At 45.2% G+C, this 18027-nt stretch overlaps 1 protein-coding gene across 1 annotated transcript; it reads left to right on the top strand.

The window, feature by feature from the left end:
- Positions 1–2366: 2366 nt before the first annotated feature.
- Faxdc2 (fatty acid hydroxylase domain containing 2) lies at positions 2367–17802 on the top strand. The gene is made up of 8 exons (XM_090320972.1): positions 2367–2548; positions 7066–7157; positions 8319–8422; positions 10923–11044; positions 12190–12395; positions 13778–13883; positions 14893–15059; positions 17063–17802. Exons 2-8 carry the CDS (start codon positions 7087–7089, stop codon positions 17214–17216), a joined length of 930 nt encoding a protein of 309 aa, XP_090177098.1. The 5' UTR covers positions 2367–2548; positions 7066–7086; the 3' UTR covers positions 17217–17802.
- The last annotated feature ends 225 nt before the right edge of the window (positions 17803–18027 follow it).

An 18027-nucleotide genomic window follows, 5' to 3' on the forward strand; every position in this document is an offset into this window, starting at 1 on the left:
TGTGGCTCAAGTGACAGGGCACGAGTCTTGAGCAAAAAGTATCCAAGGACAGTGCCCAGGCCCTGAGTTCAAGTCCCAGAACTGGCACTAAGCACCAGTGGCTCACACCTGTAATCCTAGCTACTCAGGAGGCTGAGATCTAAGACCACAGATTGAAGCCAGCCCAGGCAGAAAAGTCTGTGCGACTCATATCCAATGAAGCACCAAAAAGACAGATGTGGAGCTGTGGCTCAAACGGCAGAGCGACAGCCTTGAGAGAGAAACCTATGAGACAGCACCCAAGCCCTGAGTTCAAACAAGGCGAAACTAAACTAAACTAAAACATGGCAACTCTTCAAGTTGCTTTAGACAAAAATCTCCACATTTGAGTGTCGAGTGAAACAAGATGTAAAACAAATCCATATGAGACTATTTCTTTCTAAAGGTACAGGAGAAAACATTTCTAGTTATAGAAACAGGGCCTTCCAAAGAACAAACCAACCAAACAAACAAACAAAAAGTCATGGGCTACTTCTGGAGGGGAAAAAAATGGAGCCTGGTGAACAGTCAAAAAAGAAGTTTTCACTTTGTCTCTTTTACATTTTATATAACTGTCTATTTGTGTGTGTGTGTGTGTGTGTGTGTGTGTGTGTGTGTGTGTGTGTGCGAGTGTGTGTGTGTGAGAGAGAGAGAGAGAGAGAGACAGACAGACAGACAGACAGACAGACAGACAGACAAAGAGAGAAACTGGGGTTTCCACTCAGGGCCTGAGCATTTTTGTTTTGTTTTGTTTTGCCAGTCTTGGGCTTGAACTCAGGGCCTGCACACTATCTCTGAGCTTCTTTTGTTCAAGGCTAGCACTCTACTACTTGAGCCACAGCTCCACTACCAGTATTGTGGTGGTTAATTGGAGTTTAGAGTCTTACTGATTTTTTTTTTTGCCTAGGCTGGCTTTAAACCAGGATCCTCAGATCTCAGCCTTCTGATTAGCTGGGGTTATTGGCATAAGCCACAAGAAGCCAGACCACATTGCCTATTTTAAAATAATTGGTAGTAGAAGAATTGTATTCATTACTTGACTTATGAAATACTAACACCTTAATTATAACAATAAAATTACATTTAAAAAAATAATGCTGAGTACTGGTGGCTCACGCCTGTAATCCTAGCTACTCAGGAAGCTGAGATCTGAGGATCAAGGTTCAAAAGCCAGCCCGGGCACAGAAGGACCTGAGACTCTTAACTCCAATTAACCACTAGAAAATGGGAAGTGGGGCCTGGCTCAAGGGTAGGGTAGTAGCCTTGCGTGGAAGAGCTCAGGGACAGCACCCAGGCCAAGTTCAAGCCCCATGACCCACAAAAAAAAAAAAAAAAGTGGTAAAGTGCTAGCCTTGAGCAGAAGAGATCAGGGACAGTTCCTAGGCCCTCAGTTTAAGCCCCAAACCCCGTGACTTATTAAAACAAACAAACAAACGAACCTAAAATTCAAAAGTAAGAATTCAGCTATTTTTGTTTGTGTGTGTATGTGTTTTGCCAGTCCTGGGGCTTGAACTCAAGGCTTGAGCACTGTCCTTGGACTTTCTCAAGGCTAGAACTCTACCACTTGAGCCACAGCACCACTTCTGGCTTTTTTTCTATGTATGTGGTACTGAGGAATGGAACCTGGATCTTTATGCATGCGACGCAAGCACTCTACCACTAGGCCAACCTCCCAGCCAAATCCAGTTATTTTTCAAAAGTGCTCTGCATTTCATGGCATGGATCCTGTCTCTTAGCTTCCCAGTTCAGTGATACTTAACTACTGAACGTCTGCCTTCCTTTCACCTATACTGGCTGCCAGGGAGAGAAGCAGCTTTACTGTTTTCGATTCTTGCATTACAGAAGACAACTCAGAACATTGCACTTGCTGGGCAAGTGCTTTTCCACAGAACTAAATCCATAAGAGAAGCAATTTTAAAAAAAGAAAAATTAGCCGGGCACAGTGGCTCACACCTGTAATCCTAGCTACTAAGGAGGCTGAGATCTGTGCATCACGGTTCAAAGCCAGCCTGGGCATTCAAGTCCATGAGACTCTTATCTCCAATTCACCACCAGAAAACTACCACTCTAGCTGTGTGGCTCAAAGTGGTTGAGTTCTAGCCTTGAGTAAAAATATGTTTCAAGTGAGCCAGAGTTCTGCAAAATGTACCCCCCCCCACACACACACACACAAGCTGTTCCTAGCTACTGCCTTTATCCTCTGAGCTTTAAACATCTGCCCTAGCGGAACGAAGGATGTGTTGTTTCCAGTTCACTCAGATCCAAACTTTTTCTGTCCTCACGTGACTAAGGAAAGCCAATCAGCAGCTCTGTAATGTGATCACCAGAACCTGCCCGACCCACCCAAGTGACGGCAGCTGCAGCAGCAGCCACTAACATTAATGAGGAAGGGAAGACTTCTTGCAGGCTTGGATTGTGGCCAGGGCCTTAGAGACGCTTGGAAAAAGCCCACTTGCAGAAGTAAGCAGGTTCATTTGGGGACAAGGGGGAATTTGTTCACTACAACACTCCGCTGTGCTCAACAGCACAGGTGAGTAGCTGATGTCCTCAGACTTTACCTTACCTGCTTCCCAACTGCTATCACCATTTTCTGCCTGTGTAAATTCTCTTCTGTAGTTTTATTTTCTGGCACTGACAGGTCGATCTAAAGGTCTAGTTCAGGCTCCAACCCCCACCCCCCCCCCTGTGTGTGTGTGTGGGGTGTGTGTGTGTGTGTGTGTGTGCGTGTGTGTGTTTGGATTCAGGATCTAGGCACTCTCCTTTAACTTTTTCTGCGCAAGGGTGGTGCTCTACCACCTTGCCAAATCTCCACTTGTACTTTTGAGTGGTTCATTAGAGATGAGAACCTCACACTTTTCTGCCCAGGCTGGCTTCAAATAGTCATCCTCAGATCTCAGGCTTCTTAGTAGCTAGAATTACAGGCGTGAGCCACTGGCTGTTGGCTTCAAACCCTTGTGAAGGGGCAGTTCACAATGGGCAGATCAAAGTGGGAAACAACTGATTGTTTCCTTACTACTCCCTTATCTCCTGCCATAATCGGGAAAGGATGGGGAAAATTACACCCGTTCTCACAGTTCAGGAAGGATGGAAGCTTGAGGTCGAAGCTGGTTCTATGCATCATGCTAAAATATATTTTGAATATAGTAGTTTTCAAGTTGTCAGTGATAAGACTCATCTAAAGGTTCTCAGTGACAGCTAGTGCCATCAGAGTGCATAGATGGAAAGGACGAATCGACCAGGAGTTTCAGTGGGTCCAGCAGTCTTTTTTTCTTTTTCTTTTTTTTTGCCAGTCCTGGGGACTGAACTCAGGGACTGAGCACTGTCCTTGGGCTTTCTCAAGGCTAGAGCTCTACTACTTGAGCCATAGCACTACTTCTGGCTTTCCTATATATGTGATACTGAAGAATCGAACTCGAATCTTTGTGCATGCTAGGCAAGCACTCTACAAGTGGGCCAAACTAAGCAGGGCGTGTGGCCTTGAACGCAGGGCCTGGGCACTGTCCTTGAGCTTTCTCAAATGTCTTTTTGTTGGTGGTGGTGGTGGTGGTGATCCTGGGACTTGAACTCTGTGCTCTTCAGCTCAAGGCTACTGCCTTACCCCTGGAGCCACATCACCACTTCCAGTTTTCTGGTGAATTGGAGATAAGAGTCTCATGGATTTTAGTGCCTGGGCTGGCTTTGAACCAAGATCCTCAGATCTCAGCCTCTTGAGTAGCTAGGATTACAGGAGTGAGCCACCATGCCCCGCCCAAATGTCATTTTTTAGATGCAGGATATACAAGAAAAAAAAATCAAAAGGTTCTATGCATGGGCCGGGAATTTGGCCTAGTGGTGGAGCGCTTGCCTAGCATGCACAAAGACCCAGATTTGATTCCTCAGTACCACATACATAGGAAAAAAAAGCCAGAAGTAGTGCTGTGGCTCAAGTGGTAGAGCTCTAGCCTTGAGAAAGCCCAAGGACAGTGCATAGGCCCTGAGTTCAAGCCCCATAACTGGCAAAAAAATAAAATAAAAAAGACTCATAATTATTTTGAAATTTAACTCCACGCTTACTGTTAGTCAAAAAAAGAAATGGCAAAACCTGGATTGTCATTTGAAATAGGGAAGGGAAGGGGGGAAAACAAGCTGATTGGAAAAGGGTGGGTGGAGGGAAACCAGAACAAAAACATAAGAAGGGGTACGAAGAGGTATCAATGCATGAGAAGTAATACATACACTACCTGGCGAATGTAACTATAGCCCCTCTATAAATAAAGGCTGGGAGTTTGGCCTAGTGGTAAAGTGCTTGCCTACCACGCACAAAGACGACCCAGGCTTGATTCCTCAGTACCACATACTTAGAAAAAAGCTAGAAATGGTGCTATGGCTCAAGTGGTAGAGATCTAGCCTTGAGAAAAGCCCAAGGACAGAGCTCAGGCTCTGAGTTCAAGGCCCAAGACTGGCAAAAAAAAAAAATATCTCACAGACTTTCTTGCCCCAGCTGGCTTTGAATCATGAGCCTCACCTCTTGGCCTAACCCTAGCTAGAATAACAAATGTGCATCATCTTTGTTATTTTGGTGAGGAAGTCTGGAGGACTTTTCTGGCTAGGATTTCCCTTAACTGAAATCTCAGGATTATAGGAATAAATCACCAGCGACCCAGTTTTTATTTATTTTTCAGATAGTATCTTATTTTTGCTTGGGGTGGGCCTCAGAATATATATATATATATATATATATATATACATATATATATATATTGTTGTTGTTGTTGTTTGTCTGTTTGTTTGTTTTTTGTTTTGCCAGTCCTGGGGCTTGAACTCAGGCCTAGATACAGTCCTTGAGCTTTCTCAAGACATAGTACTGTACTCTACTTGAGCCACAGTGCTACTTCTGGGTTTTTCTATGTATGTGGTACTGAGGAATCAAATCCATGGCATCATGGATACTAGGCAGGTTACCACTAGGTTACACTCCCAGCCTTTTTTTTTTTGTTTGTTTGTCTTTTTTTTTTTGCCAGTCGTGGGGCTTGAACTCAGGGCCAGAGCTCTACCACTTGAGCCACAACACCACTTCCAGCTTTTTTCTATGTATGTGGTTCTGAGGAATTGAACCTGAGCCTTCATGCATGCTAGGTAAGCACTCTACCATTAGGCCAAACTCCCAGACTTTTCTTTTTTTGCCAGTCCTGGGGCTTGGACTCATGGCCTGGTCACTGTCCTTGGACACTTCTTTTGTTATCTCAAAGCTAGTGCTCTGCCACTTGAGCCACAGCACCAATTCTGGTTTTTTCTGGGTATGTGGTACCAAGGAATCAAACCTAGGGCTTCAGGCATGCTAGGCAATTACTCTACCACTAAGCCATACTCCTGGCTCTAACTTGAGCTTCATAATCAGCAATTTGACACATTTTCTCCCAAGTGTGAATGCTGAACCTAATATATGTATGTAAATATATACATATATATTACAAATATATGCATACCCATTACATGATTATATATATGCATGTGTATGTATACATGTATATATACATATATATGATCAAAATAGCTGAAGTATGCTATATGCATGTTTGGGGAATTATGATGAAATCTCTTTGATCAACTAATATGTTCTTTAACAACAACAAAAAAAAAGTGGGCAGTAGGGCGTCCTGGAAATGTGGCCTAGTGGTAGAGTGCTTGCCTAGCATGCATGAACCCCTGGGTTCAATTCATAGTATCACATATACAGAAAAGGCCAGAAATGGTGCTGTGGCTCAAGGGATAGGGGATTGGCCTTGAGTTCAAGTTCCAGGACTGCTGGGGGAAAAAAAGTGTCAAGGACTTTCCTTCCTTGGGCTAACTTCAAAGAAATATCCTCAGATCTTAGCCTCCTGTGTAGCTAGGATTACAGGCCTGAGCCACTCACACTTGGCTGTTTAGTTTTTGATAGCTCAAGGCTATCTCTCTACCACTTTGAGCCACAGCACCACTTTCAGTTTTCTGGAGGTTAATTGGAGATAAAGAATCTCATAGATTTCTGTGCTTGGGCTGGCTTTGAACTGCAATCCTCAGATCTCAGCATGCTGAGTAGCTAGGATTACAGGTGTGAGCCACCTGAATCAGCAGCACCTAGCTATTTTTTTTTTTTTTTGGCCAGTCCTGGGCCATGAACTCAGGGCCTGAGCACTGTCCTTGGACTTTCTCAAGGCTAGAGCTCTACCACTTGAGCCTCAGCACTACTTATGGCTTTTTTCTATGTATGTGGTACCAAGGAATTGAACCCGGGTCCTCATGCATGCTAGGCAAGCACTCTATCACTAGGCTAAACTCCAGGCCCCATCCTAGCTCTTATACAGACTTTGTAAATCCTGCTACAAAGTGTCTCAACTTTTTTTTACCCATTCCAATAAGCCAGAGAGTATTAAATCCAAGCAGGCCTTGCCAAGAGCCAGTTAGCTCATGCCAGCAATCCTACCTACTCAGGAGACTTAAATCTGAGAATCACAGTGGGAAGCTGGGCAGGACAAGGAAGTTCAGGAGATTCTTCTTTCTAATTAGAAAAGAGCCACTAAAAAAGCCAGAAGTGGGCCGGGAGTTTGGCCTAGTGGTAGAGTGCTTGCCTAGCATGCACAAAGACCCGAGTTCGATTCCTCGGTACCACATACATAGAAAAAAGTCGGAAGTGGTGCTGAGGCTCAAGTGGTAGAGTGCTAGCCTTGAGAAAGTCCAAGGACAGTGAAGTCAAAGTACCCTGACTTTGACCATAAAGACAAAGTATCATGATATGCTGTGATAACTTGTGACAAAATTACACAAGTGGCAGGGGCCTTCCCTGTGCCCGAAGTGATAACATTGCCCAACAGTTTTTCTCTGGTGTCAGGTTCATTCCTATCCCTGCTTAAACCTGAAACTCCAGTTTTGATAAGCACACCCAGGTACAGCCACACACTCTAGGTGAGCATATCTTCCTACAGACAGGGAAAGGGCACCACCAGATTCCATACCACCTTTGCTGTGTACCAGGACTGCAGGGTTGACAAGAGGGAGCCTGGCTGAGTCTCACAATTGCTTGTCTTCTAGGACAGACACATTTGAGGCTCCATGAAGAAGACAGCTTTTGTCCTGGGCTCTGGACTCCTCTTGTTTGTAGTCTTCTGGAATTTGATCACATGGTAAGTTTGTTCTCTTTTCCTCAAATGTAGGACCTGGGAGCTGAGGAGCTGTAAATCTATGTATGTTCACCTGGAATGTTGAATGGTTTTTCCAGTTTGTCTTGTTTTTTAGGTTTCCTGGGTTTTTTGTTGTTGTTTGTTGGGTTTTTTTGGTGCTGGTTCTGCAACTTGAACTCAGGGTTTAGGCATTGTCCCTGAGATAGTTTTTCTCAAAGCTTGTTGTTTTACCACTTAACCACAGCTCCAATTCTTTTTTTTTTTTTTAATTTAAATTATGACTTTAAACACTGATTTTTTTTTTTGTCAGTCCTGGGCTTGATTTCAGGGCCTGAGCACTGTCCTTGGACTTTCTCAAGGCCAGAGCTCTACCACTTGAGCCTCACCACCACTTCTGGCTTTTTTCTATATATGTGGTACCGAGGAATCGAACCTAGGTCTTGGTGCATGCTAAGCAAGCACTCTACCACTAGGCCAAACTCCAGGCCTTAACACTGATTTTTTTACATCATATTTCAAATGTTAAGTTTAACAAACAAGTATTCAAGAATGGAGTCTCTATATGCAATCATTGGCACATAAAGTTAAGAACAAAATTAAAATTAAGCTGAAAGTTTGTATGTTGTAGATACATATAGATCTATATAATAGATCAATGTGTCTATAGACTATATATCCCATAATAAGTTTTTATGTCTAAATAATTATATTTATATCTCCAAGTTCATGTCAATGACCTTGAGTACCCAAGTCTTAAGTCATCCCTCTTGTACTGTTTGGATCTAATATTCATCTATCAAGCATACCAGGCACCTTTTGTTAATTTGGTCTTGGTTTATCTCACTCAACATGATTTGCTCTAGGTTCATCTACTTTCCAACAAATGCCATTATTTTATCTTGTCTGGTGGCTATGTGGAATTCCACTGTAGAATACCACATTTTTTTGTGTCCATTTATCTGTGGTGGGGCATCTGGGTTGTTTCCCTTGCTTGGCTATTACGCAATTCCACCTCTTTGGTAGTTCATTGGAGATAAGAATCTCATGAACTTTCCTGCCCCTGCTAGCTTTGAACTATGACCCTCATAGATCTCAGCCTCCTGAATAGCCTGGATGACAGGTATAAACCACTGGCACCTCGCTTGAATAATGTTTTCTTTCAAGGCATCTCCAGAGATTGTGGGGTGTTTCTGGCTACTTCTGGCAAGCCCAGTGGGAGAGAATACTGTCCACATGTGAAGGCAAAGAGTGGATCCTCTTCATTACAGGTGAGAGTTCCCGTGTAGAGTAGTCAGGTACCTAACTCTAGCTTTATTTTCTTTGTGCCTCAGTGGGGCTTGGCATCTCATTGTTCACTCGCAACTGGTACTCTACTACTTGAACTACACCTCCAGACTAGGTTGTGTGCTAGTTTTTGGAGCTAGAGTCTCCCTGACTTTTCTGCATGGGCTGACTTTGAATCATGATCCATAGATCTCATGACTAGCTAAGATTACAGGTGTGAGCACTCAGCTTCCAGCTCTAGTTCCATTTTCTTTCTTTCTTTCTTTCTTTCTTTCTTTCTTTCTTTCTTTCTTTTTTCTTTTTCTTTCTTTCTTTCCTTTTTTTTTGTGGGTCATGGGGCTTGAAATAGGCCTGGGTACTACCCTGAGCCCCTCAGCTCAAGGCTACTGCTCTACCCTTGAGCCAAGCCCCACTTCCCATTTTCTAGAGGTTAATTGGAAGTAAGAGCCTCAGGGCCTTTTGTGCCCGGGCTGGCTTTGAACCTTGATCCTCTGATCTCAGCCTCCTGAGTAGGTAGGTGATTTTTTTTTCTTATTGTTTTTCTTTTCTTTCTTCAGTTATGGAACTTGAAGTAAGGCCTGAGTTTCTTGCGGGTTTTTTTGTTTTGTTTTTTGTTTTTTCCTCAAAGCCAGCGCTGGCCCACTTTGAGCCACAGCACCACTTCTCATTTTCTCGTGGTGGTTAATGGAATCTCATCATCTTTCCTGCTCAAGCTGACTTTGAACTGTTATCTTCACATCTCAACTTCCTGGGTATCTAGCTCAGTTTACAGAACCACAGCTACAGAGCAAACAAGGCTGTTTTACCAGTCACATAGGTGTCTGTTACAGAAATTCTCTGAGCTATGAATACTCGATTGTGTATTGTGACTCTCTGGAAGTAGGGCTATAAAATTTTTTCTGGACTACATGACTCCAAGGTGCTGCTCAGACAATCAGGAAATAGGGTCAAACCTCCCAGATGACTTTTCAACGTATGCACATGGTATACCATACCAAGCACTGCCTTTATTTCTCCTTTTTTCCTAATTTGTAAAAATTCAGGAAGTACATACTCCTGAATGTTAACCGTAATTCATTTCTGTGTTGGAATATCACAGATGTGATATAAGAGTCTCACAGACTTTTTAGTGCACAGGCTGGCTTTGAACCGCAATTCTCAGATCTCAGCCTCTTAAATAGCTAGGCGTATAGATGTGAGCCACCGTGCTTGGCATATTGTTCTGATTTTATGACTAAAAATAAATAAATAAGAGTTGGGCATGGTGCTACATACCAGTAATTCCATTTGGGTGACTGAGGCAGGAGAATCACGAATTCCAGGCCAACATGAGTTGAAAAAAAAAATACAGCTGCTGGGCAGGTGGCCCAATGATAGAGTGCTTGCCTAGCATGCATGAAGACCCAGTTTGATTCCTCTGTACCACATATACAGAAAAAGCTGGAAGTGGTGCTGTGACTAAAGTGATAGAGCCCAAGGACAGTGCTCAGGCCCAGAGTTCAACCCCAGGACTAGCAAAAAAAATAATAAAATACAGACACTCCTCAAGTGCTAACAGCTAGAGTGTTATTCAAGACTTAAGATAAAGCTGGACACTCATGCTTGTAATCCTGCCTACTCAGGGGGCTGAGATCTGAGGATCAAGGTTCAAAGCCAGCTTGGGCACCAAAGGACCTGAGACTCTTATCTTCATTAACCACCAGAAAACAAGAAGTGGTTCAAAGTGGTAGAGTTAGTATTGAGCTGAAGAGCTTAGGGACAGTGTCCAAGCTCTGAGATCAAGTATCATGTCTGACAAAAAAAGAAAAATAAAGAGCTCAGGGCAGGCCCAGCAGTTTGGCCTACTGGTAGAGTGCTTGCTTAGCATGCACAAAGCCCTGGGTTCGATTCCTTGGTACCACATATACAGAAAAAGCTGGAAATGGTGCTGTGACTCAAATGGTAGAGTGCTAGCAAGCCTTGAGCAAAAGAAGTTCAGGAACAGTGCCCAGGCTCTGGCCTTGAGAAAGCCCAAGGACAGTGCTCAGGCCCAGAGTTCAAGCCCAGGACTGACAAAAAACAACAACAACAACAATGAAAGAAGATTAAAGGTAAGCCCTTGGCCTTAAGCATCACCACCTTTCTGGGTACAGAGATAATCCTGTTTTTTCTTTTTCTTTTTTATGGGGTGTGGGGGGGTGGGTCATGGGTCTTGAACTCTGGCTTGGGCGTTGTCCCTGAGCTCTTCTGCTCAAGGCTACCACCCTACCCTTGAGCTAAGCCCACTTCCCGTTTTCTAGACATTAATTGGAGATAAGAGTCTCTGCTTTGTATTACCTGGGCTGACTTTGAACCTTGATCCTCAGATCTCAGCCTCCTGAGTAACTAGGATTACAGGTGTGAGCTACTGGCAGCCCAATTTAGGGATAATCCTGTAAAGTATGTTTAATACATGAGCTGTGATAATCTGGAGCTGTCTGATTCTTCCCTCCTCTCCACCCTCAGGTGCTGTCCTCGTACCTGGGGTGCCCTTCTGGGCTTTCAATGGTCTCTTACTGGTGGTGGATATAACCGGAAAACCAAATTTCATCACCCGCTACCGGATTCAAATCGGCAAGAATGAGTCTGTAAGTCTCCAAGGCTTCTTTAAGTTAGAGAGATGAAGCCAGGAGTCCTAGCTACTCAGGAGGTTGAGATCTGAAGATTGTGGTTCAAAGCCAACCCCGACAGGCAAGTCTAGCACTCTTGAGTTTATCACCAAAAAGCCAGAAGAGGAGTTGTGGCTCAAGTGGTAAAATGCTAGCCTTGAATACAAAAGCTAAGAGATAGGGCAGCGAGTGTGGCTTAGTGGTAGAGTGCTTGCCTAGCATGGATTCCTCTGTACCACATACACAGGGGGAAAAAAGCTGGAAGTGGTGCTGTGGCTCTAATGGCAGAAGGCCAGCCTTGAGCAAAAACTGTCCCAGGTCTGGAGTTCATGACTGGCAAAAAAAAAAAAAAAAAAAGCTAAGGAATAGTGTTCAGGCTCTGAGTTTAAGCTCAACTTTTAATACGTGTGCAGGCACGCGTGCTCTCATGTGCGTGCGCGCGCACACACACACACACACACACACACACACACACAGAGTTAGAGAGAGGAAATAATTTGCCTTCAAATCTCAAAGCCACTCAGCTATAAAGAATGTTCTAGTTTCCTGACTTCAGCATGGTGTGGTCAGATTAGAAACAGAAATGAGCTGGGTACTGGTGACTTAGCTACTCAAGCTATCTTTTTTAGTCAGTCCTGGGGCTTGAACTCAGGGCCTGAGCACTGTCCTTGGGCTTTCTCAGGGCCGGAGCTCTACCACTTGAGCCTCGGCACCACTTCTGGCTTTTTTTCTATATATGTGGTACTAAGGAATCGAACCTGGGTCTTCGAGCATGCTAGGCAAGCACTCTACCACTTGAACCACAGTGCCACTTCTGGCTTTTTCTCTTCATGTGGTACTGAGGAATGGAACCCAGGGCTTCGTGCATGCTAGGCAAGTATTCTCCCACTAAGTCATATTCCCAGCCCCTCCATGAGACTCATCTTCAACTGACCACCAGAAAACCAGAAGTGGTGCTGGCATAAGGCGTAGGGTGGCAGAAAGAGAGAGAGAGGGAGAGAGAGAGAGAGAAAGTCACAGACTTTCCTGCCCAGGCTGACCTCCAACCTCAATCCTCAGATCTCAGCCTCCCAAGTAGCCTGCCAAAGATCCACCTCTCACACACCTTTCCTTCTCTTGGACAGATGGACCCTGTGAAACTACGCCAGTCCATCTGCACAGTTCTTTTCAATCAGTGTGTCATCAGTGTTCCCTTACTGGTGGCCCTCTATCCATTCCTCCGGTGGTGGGCAGACCCCTGCCGCAGGGAGCTACCCACTTTCTTCCAGTTCCTGCAGGAACTGTTAGTCTTCACCATGGTGGAGGAAATCCTGTTCTATTATTCACACCGGTAAGGACAGGGGCACCACACCCCGCCTGCTGCTCACCCAACTACCGGAAATCTGTGCTCTCTGAACTGGAGTTCAATACCCTCTAGCCTCACGTCTTCTTCTACATGGTTCCAAAGGAAGACGATTATATAACAACTGACAACATGCTACAACTAAGCAATGTCTAGAAAAAGCAAACAGCTTCGCCAGATGTCTTATGGCTCACGCCTGTAATCCTAGCTACTCAGGAGGCTGAGATCTGAGGGTCATGGTTCAAAGCCAGCCCAGCCTTGAAAGTTTTCCAGCCTGGGCCTCTGTGCTATCCCTGAGCTCTTCAGCTCAAGTTCAGCACTCTACCATTTTGAGCCATGATGCCACTTCTGCTTTTTGGGGGTTAATTGGAGATAAGTCTCATGGACTTCCATGCCCAGGACTTTGAATTCTGATGCTTCGATCTCAGAGTCCTGATTACAGGGCCTGAGCTGCCAGTGCTCAGCTTATTTGTTTCTTTTCTTTGTTTTTTTTGGCCAGTCCTAGGGTTTGAACTCAGGGCCTGGCACTGTCCTTGGACACTTTTTGCTCAAGGTTAGTGCTGTGCCACTTGAGCCACAGCACCACTTCCAGCTTTTTCTGAGTACGTGGTACTGGGAATACAACCTAGGGCTTTGTGCATGCTAAGTGGGCACTCTACCACTAGGCTATGCTTCTGGCCCCTTTGTTTCTTTTTCTTTTCTTTCTTTTTTATGGGTCATGGGGCTTGAACTCAGCCTGGGCGCTGTCCCTGAGCTCTTCAGCTCAAGGCTACCACCCTACCCTTGAGCCAAGCCCCACTTCTCATTTTCTAGAGGTTAATTGGGAAGTCTCAGGTCCTTTTGTGCTTGGGCTGGCTTTGAACCTTGATCCTCAGATCTCAGTCTCCTGAGTAGCTAGGATTACAGGTGTGAGCCACCGAGCCTGCTGTTTCTTTCTTCATGTATTTTTTTGTGCCAGTCCTGGGGCTTGCACTCAGAGCCTTCTGCTTTCACTTGGCTTTTTTTACTCAAATCTGATGCCACACTCACACCTCAGACTTGTTTTCTGCCTGGGCTGGCTTTTAAAATCAATCCTCAGGGCCGGGAGTTTGGCCTAGTGGTAGAGTGCTTGCCTAGCATGCATGAAGACCCAGTTCGATTCCTCAGCACCACATACATAGAAAAAAAGCTGGAAGTGGTGCTGCGGCTCAAGGATAGAGCTCTAACCTTGAGGAAAAAGTCCAAGGACAATGCTCAGGCCCTGAGTTCAAGCCCCACAACTGGCAAAAAAAAAAAAAATCATGAGTCACTGCACCCAGTACTTTCGATTTTTGAATCAGGGAAGCTGAAAGAGAAATCTGCAATTATTAATGAGATATTATTTTCCCCAGGCTTCTTCACCACCCAACATTGTACAAGAAAATTCACAAGAAACACCATGAGTGGACAGCTCCCATTGGTGTGATCTCTCTCTATGCCCACCCCGTAGAACACGTGGTAAGTAGAGTTGAAAGGTCTTTCTGGAATGTCTCAATCACCTTCCCGATGGTCTGTAGAAGGCATTGTGCGGGCCCCTTTTCTTCTCATTCACAAGCTCCTATGCCAGGAGCCTCACACCAATGAATTCATCTACCTTTCCCAATAAAGGTTAAGGGGTGTGTGTGTGTGTGTGTGTGTGTGTGTGTGTGTCCATCATGGGGCTTGAACTCTCAGCCTGGGCACAGTCCCTGAACTCTTCAGCTCAAGACTAGTGCTCTACCACTCTGGTTTCCTGGTAGTTAATTGGAGATGAGTGTCATGGATTTTTGTGGCCAGGCTGGCTTTGAACTGGGATCCTCAGATCTCAGCCTCCTGAGTAGCTAGGATTACAGGCGTGAGCCACCAAGCCTGGCTTTTTTTTTTTTTTTTCGGTACTCGGGATCAAACCCAGGACACTGAACATGCAAGGCAAGTACTTTGCCACTGAACTACGTTCCCAGTCTAAGTCAAGGTCTAGGTGCTATCTCTGAGCTCTCTTTGCTCTACCTTTTGAACCACAGCTAGCCCTGGGCAGTAAAGTCTATGAGACGCTTTCTTTTATCTTCCTTGAGTAGTTTATTGGAAATAAGAGTCTCATAGACTTTCCTACATGGACAGGCTTTGAACTGCCATCTTGACCTTCTAAGTAGCTAGGATTATAGGCATAAGCTACTAACACCTGTCTCTTCATTAAGACTTTTTCTTTTGGTCAATGGTGGGACTTGAACTGGACCTGGGTGCTATCCCTAAGCTCTTCAGCTCCACTTGAGCCACAGAGCCACTTTTTGGTTTTCTGTTAGTTACATGGAGATGAGTGTCACAGACCGGGTTGGCTTTGAACCAGGATCCTCAGATCCCAGCCTCCTGCGTAGTTAAGACTACAGGTAACCTGATTGTTATGACAAATCCAGATCCTGCAGCTCAGCTTCTCCAGATTTGAGACTACTCAGAGTAACCAAAATGCCCAGAATCATTGTTCTTCTTGCAGGCTTCCAATATGCTGCCAGCACTCACCGGTCCTTTAGTTATGGGTTCCCACCTCTCCTCCATTGCCGTGTGGTTTTCCTTGGCTCTGATCACTTCAACCATCTCCCACTGTGGTTACCATCTGCCCTTCCTGCCTTCCCCTGAATTCCACGACTACCACCATCTCAAGTAAGCCCTCCCTCCCCCCACCCAAATGCGTGCGTATGTGTGTGCATGCATCCGTGCCTGTGTACTAGGGCTTGAATTCAGGAGTCTCATGTTTTCCTGTGGCTTTTTCACTCAAGGCTGCTGCTCTACTACTTAAGACACACCTCTACTTCCAGCTTTTTGCTAGTGAATTAGAAAGAAGCATATCTCAGATTTGTCTGCCCAGGCTGTCTTTAAATCACAGTCCTTAAATCTCAGCCTCCTGACTAGCTGGGATTACAAGCAGCCAGCACCCAGTGAAAGTGTCAGATTTTTCTTTTTCTATCTTTCTTTTTTTTTTTTTTTTTTTTTACCAGTCTTGGGACTTGAACTCAGCACCTCAACACTGTCCTTGGGCTTGCTCAAGGCTAGAGCTCTACCACTTGAGCCACAGACCACTTCCAGCTTTTTCTATGTACGTGGTACCGAGGAATCGAACCCCGGTCTTTGTGCATGCTAGGCAAGCACTTTTCCCAGTAGGCCAAACTTCCGGCTCCAAGTGTCAGATTTTCAAGTGTGGTCTATACACTTCCTAGCTGAGTCTCTGGAGTGCCTATTTTGAAATGCAGGCTCTCGAGTTCCACTCCAAATATGCTGAATCAAAGTACCTGGAAATCTGCATTTCCATGTGTTCTAAAGTGTTGATACAAATAGTTACTGAACCAGTCCTAAGTAAACCTAGTTCTGTCAGAGGTTCTCAAACGTACAAGCTTCAGAATCACACAGTAAACTTTCCAATTGATTCTGCAGGTCTGGAGTGGCTCCAGGTATGTTACGAATTCTCCAGGTAGGGACTAGGAGTTTGGCCTAGTTGTAGAGTGCTTACCTAGCATGCACAAAAGCCCAGGTTCCATTCCTTGGTACCACATACATAGAAAACTGGAAGTGGCGCTGTGGCTCAAGTGGTAGAACACTAGCCTTGCGGAAAGTTCAAGCACGGTGCTTGATCCTGAGGTTCAGTCCCCAGGACTGGTAGAAAAAAGAATTCTCCAGGTAGCTGTGGGAGCTTGCAATTCTAGTTACTCAGGATGCTAAGAACTGAGGATAACAGTTGGAAGCCTGCCTAGGTAGCAAAATCCCTGAGTCCTATCTCCAATTATATCACAGAAAAAAACAGAAGTGGAAGGGTGGCTCAAAGGGTAGAGTGTTAACCTTGAGCAAAAGCAGGTCAGGGACAGCCCCATGCCTAGAGTTCAAGTCTCAGGTCTGGCAAAATAGTAATAATAATAATGATTCCTCCAGGTTATGTGGTTATGTGATGTTGATAGGCAGAGTAGATGTGGCTGTGTGCGTGTGTGTGCATGCTTATCTTGAGGCTTGAACTCTGCCTGCTGGATGCTGTCTCTGAGGTTTTTTTTGCCAGTCCTGGGCTGAGCTCAGGGCCTGAGCACTGTCCTTGGACTTTCTCAAGGCTAGAGCTCTAGCACTTGAGCCACAGTACCACTTCTTGCTTTTTCTGTGTATGTGTACCAAGGAATCGAACTCAGGTCTTCATGCATGCTAGTCAAGCGCTCTACCACTAGGCCAAACTCCCAGCCCTTGACCTTTCTGTTTTTGTTGCTGTTGTTTATTTTTGGTCCTGGGTCTTGAACTCTGGACCAGGGCACTATCCCTGAGCTTCTTTTATGCAAGGCTAGTGCTCTACCACTTAAGCTACACAGACACACAGACACAGACACACAGACAGAAACACAGACACAGACACAGACACACAGACATACAAAGATATACAGTCTGTCAGTGTGTCTGTGTCTATGTGTCTGTATGTGTGTCTGCCTGTGTCTGTGTGTGTCTGTTTGTGTGTGTGTATGTCTGGGTGTCAGCAACAGTTGGTTTTTTTTTTCTGTGCTCAACTAGAAGAGTCTCACCCAATTTCCTGTCCAAGCTGGCTTTGAACTGTGAGCCTCAGATCTCAGCCTCCCGAGTTGCTAGGATTATAATCATAAGCAACATTTCTGTCCAGCCACCTCTCTTGTCTCCTCCAGGTTCAACCAATGCTTCGGAGTGTTGGGGGTGCTAGACTATCTGCATGGGACAGACATCATGTTTAAGCAGACCAAGGCCTACCAGAGACATGTTTTCCTGCTGGGCTTCACACCTCTGTCTGAGAGCATTCCCGACTCACCAAAAAAGGACTGAGAGTCCCAGTACCCTCCTGCCTCTCTCCTCCACAGCAGGGTTCTGGGACAGCCTAATGGCTTAGAATTGCAATTAACCCCTTGCATTCTTCACCACACACTAATGATGACAAAGCAGCTTCCGGTGACAAAGCAGGGCTAAGGGACAGATGACGTTCTCCCTTGAGGAAAAGGAGAGGGGTGGGGAGAGAGAGACAGACAGACACACACGGAGACAGTCAGAGAGCTCAAGCGCTGTCCAGACTGGAAAGCACCCAGAGGGAAATGGAAATCATTTTGTTAGTCCCTGGTGAGCCGTCCAGTGTTGTGTGGAAGGGAAGAAAGGCCGTACCCCCAGATGAACCCGCATACCACTGGCTAAAGTTTTAAGTCTGAGGTCTTGAACTCAGGCCTGGCCACTGGCCTTGAGCTTTCTCAAGGCTAGCCCTTTACCACTTGAACCACAACATTACTTCTTATTTTTTATGTGGGGTACCAAGGAACCGAACCCAGGACTTCATGAATGCTAGGCAAGCACTCTATCACTAGGCCATACTCTTGGTCCTGAGTCTGAGGTAGGCTCAAGCCCAGGACTGGCAAAAAAAAAACCCCAAAAAAACGAAAAAACAAAGCTACAGTGTTACTGGGGTGAAGCACTGTCTCCCCCTTATTTTGGGAGCCACAGAGTTTCTGCCTGTGACTCCCCGAAATAATCCAAAGACTCCTTGAGGAAATATGTAAATATATCTAGACATAGCCCCAACTACTCTACTTGGGCCCAGTTCACTGCCAGCCTTGGGTAACATAAAAACTTACCAAGTGGGAGTGTGTGT

This window comes from Megascapheus bottae, chromosome 29, assembly GCF_031878675.1.
Source record: "Megascapheus bottae isolate mThoBot1 chromosome 29, mThoBot2.hap1, whole genome shotgun sequence".
Lineage (NCBI taxonomy): Eukaryota > Metazoa > Chordata > Mammalia > Rodentia > Geomyidae > Megascapheus > Megascapheus bottae.

Coding starts and splice junctions, on each gene's coding strand:
- Faxdc2 (XM_090320972.1), top strand. CDS start 7,087: ATGAAGAAGACAGCTTTTGTCCTGGGCTCTGGACTCCTCTTGTTTGTA. Junction 7,158..8,318: donor TTCTGGAATTTGATCACATG/GTAAGTTTGTTC, acceptor TTTTCTTTCAAG/GCATCTCCAGAGATTGTGGG. Junction 13,884..14,892: donor CCCACCCCGTAGAACACGTG/GTAAGTAGAGTT, acceptor TTCTTCTTGCAG/GCTTCCAATATGCTGCCAGC.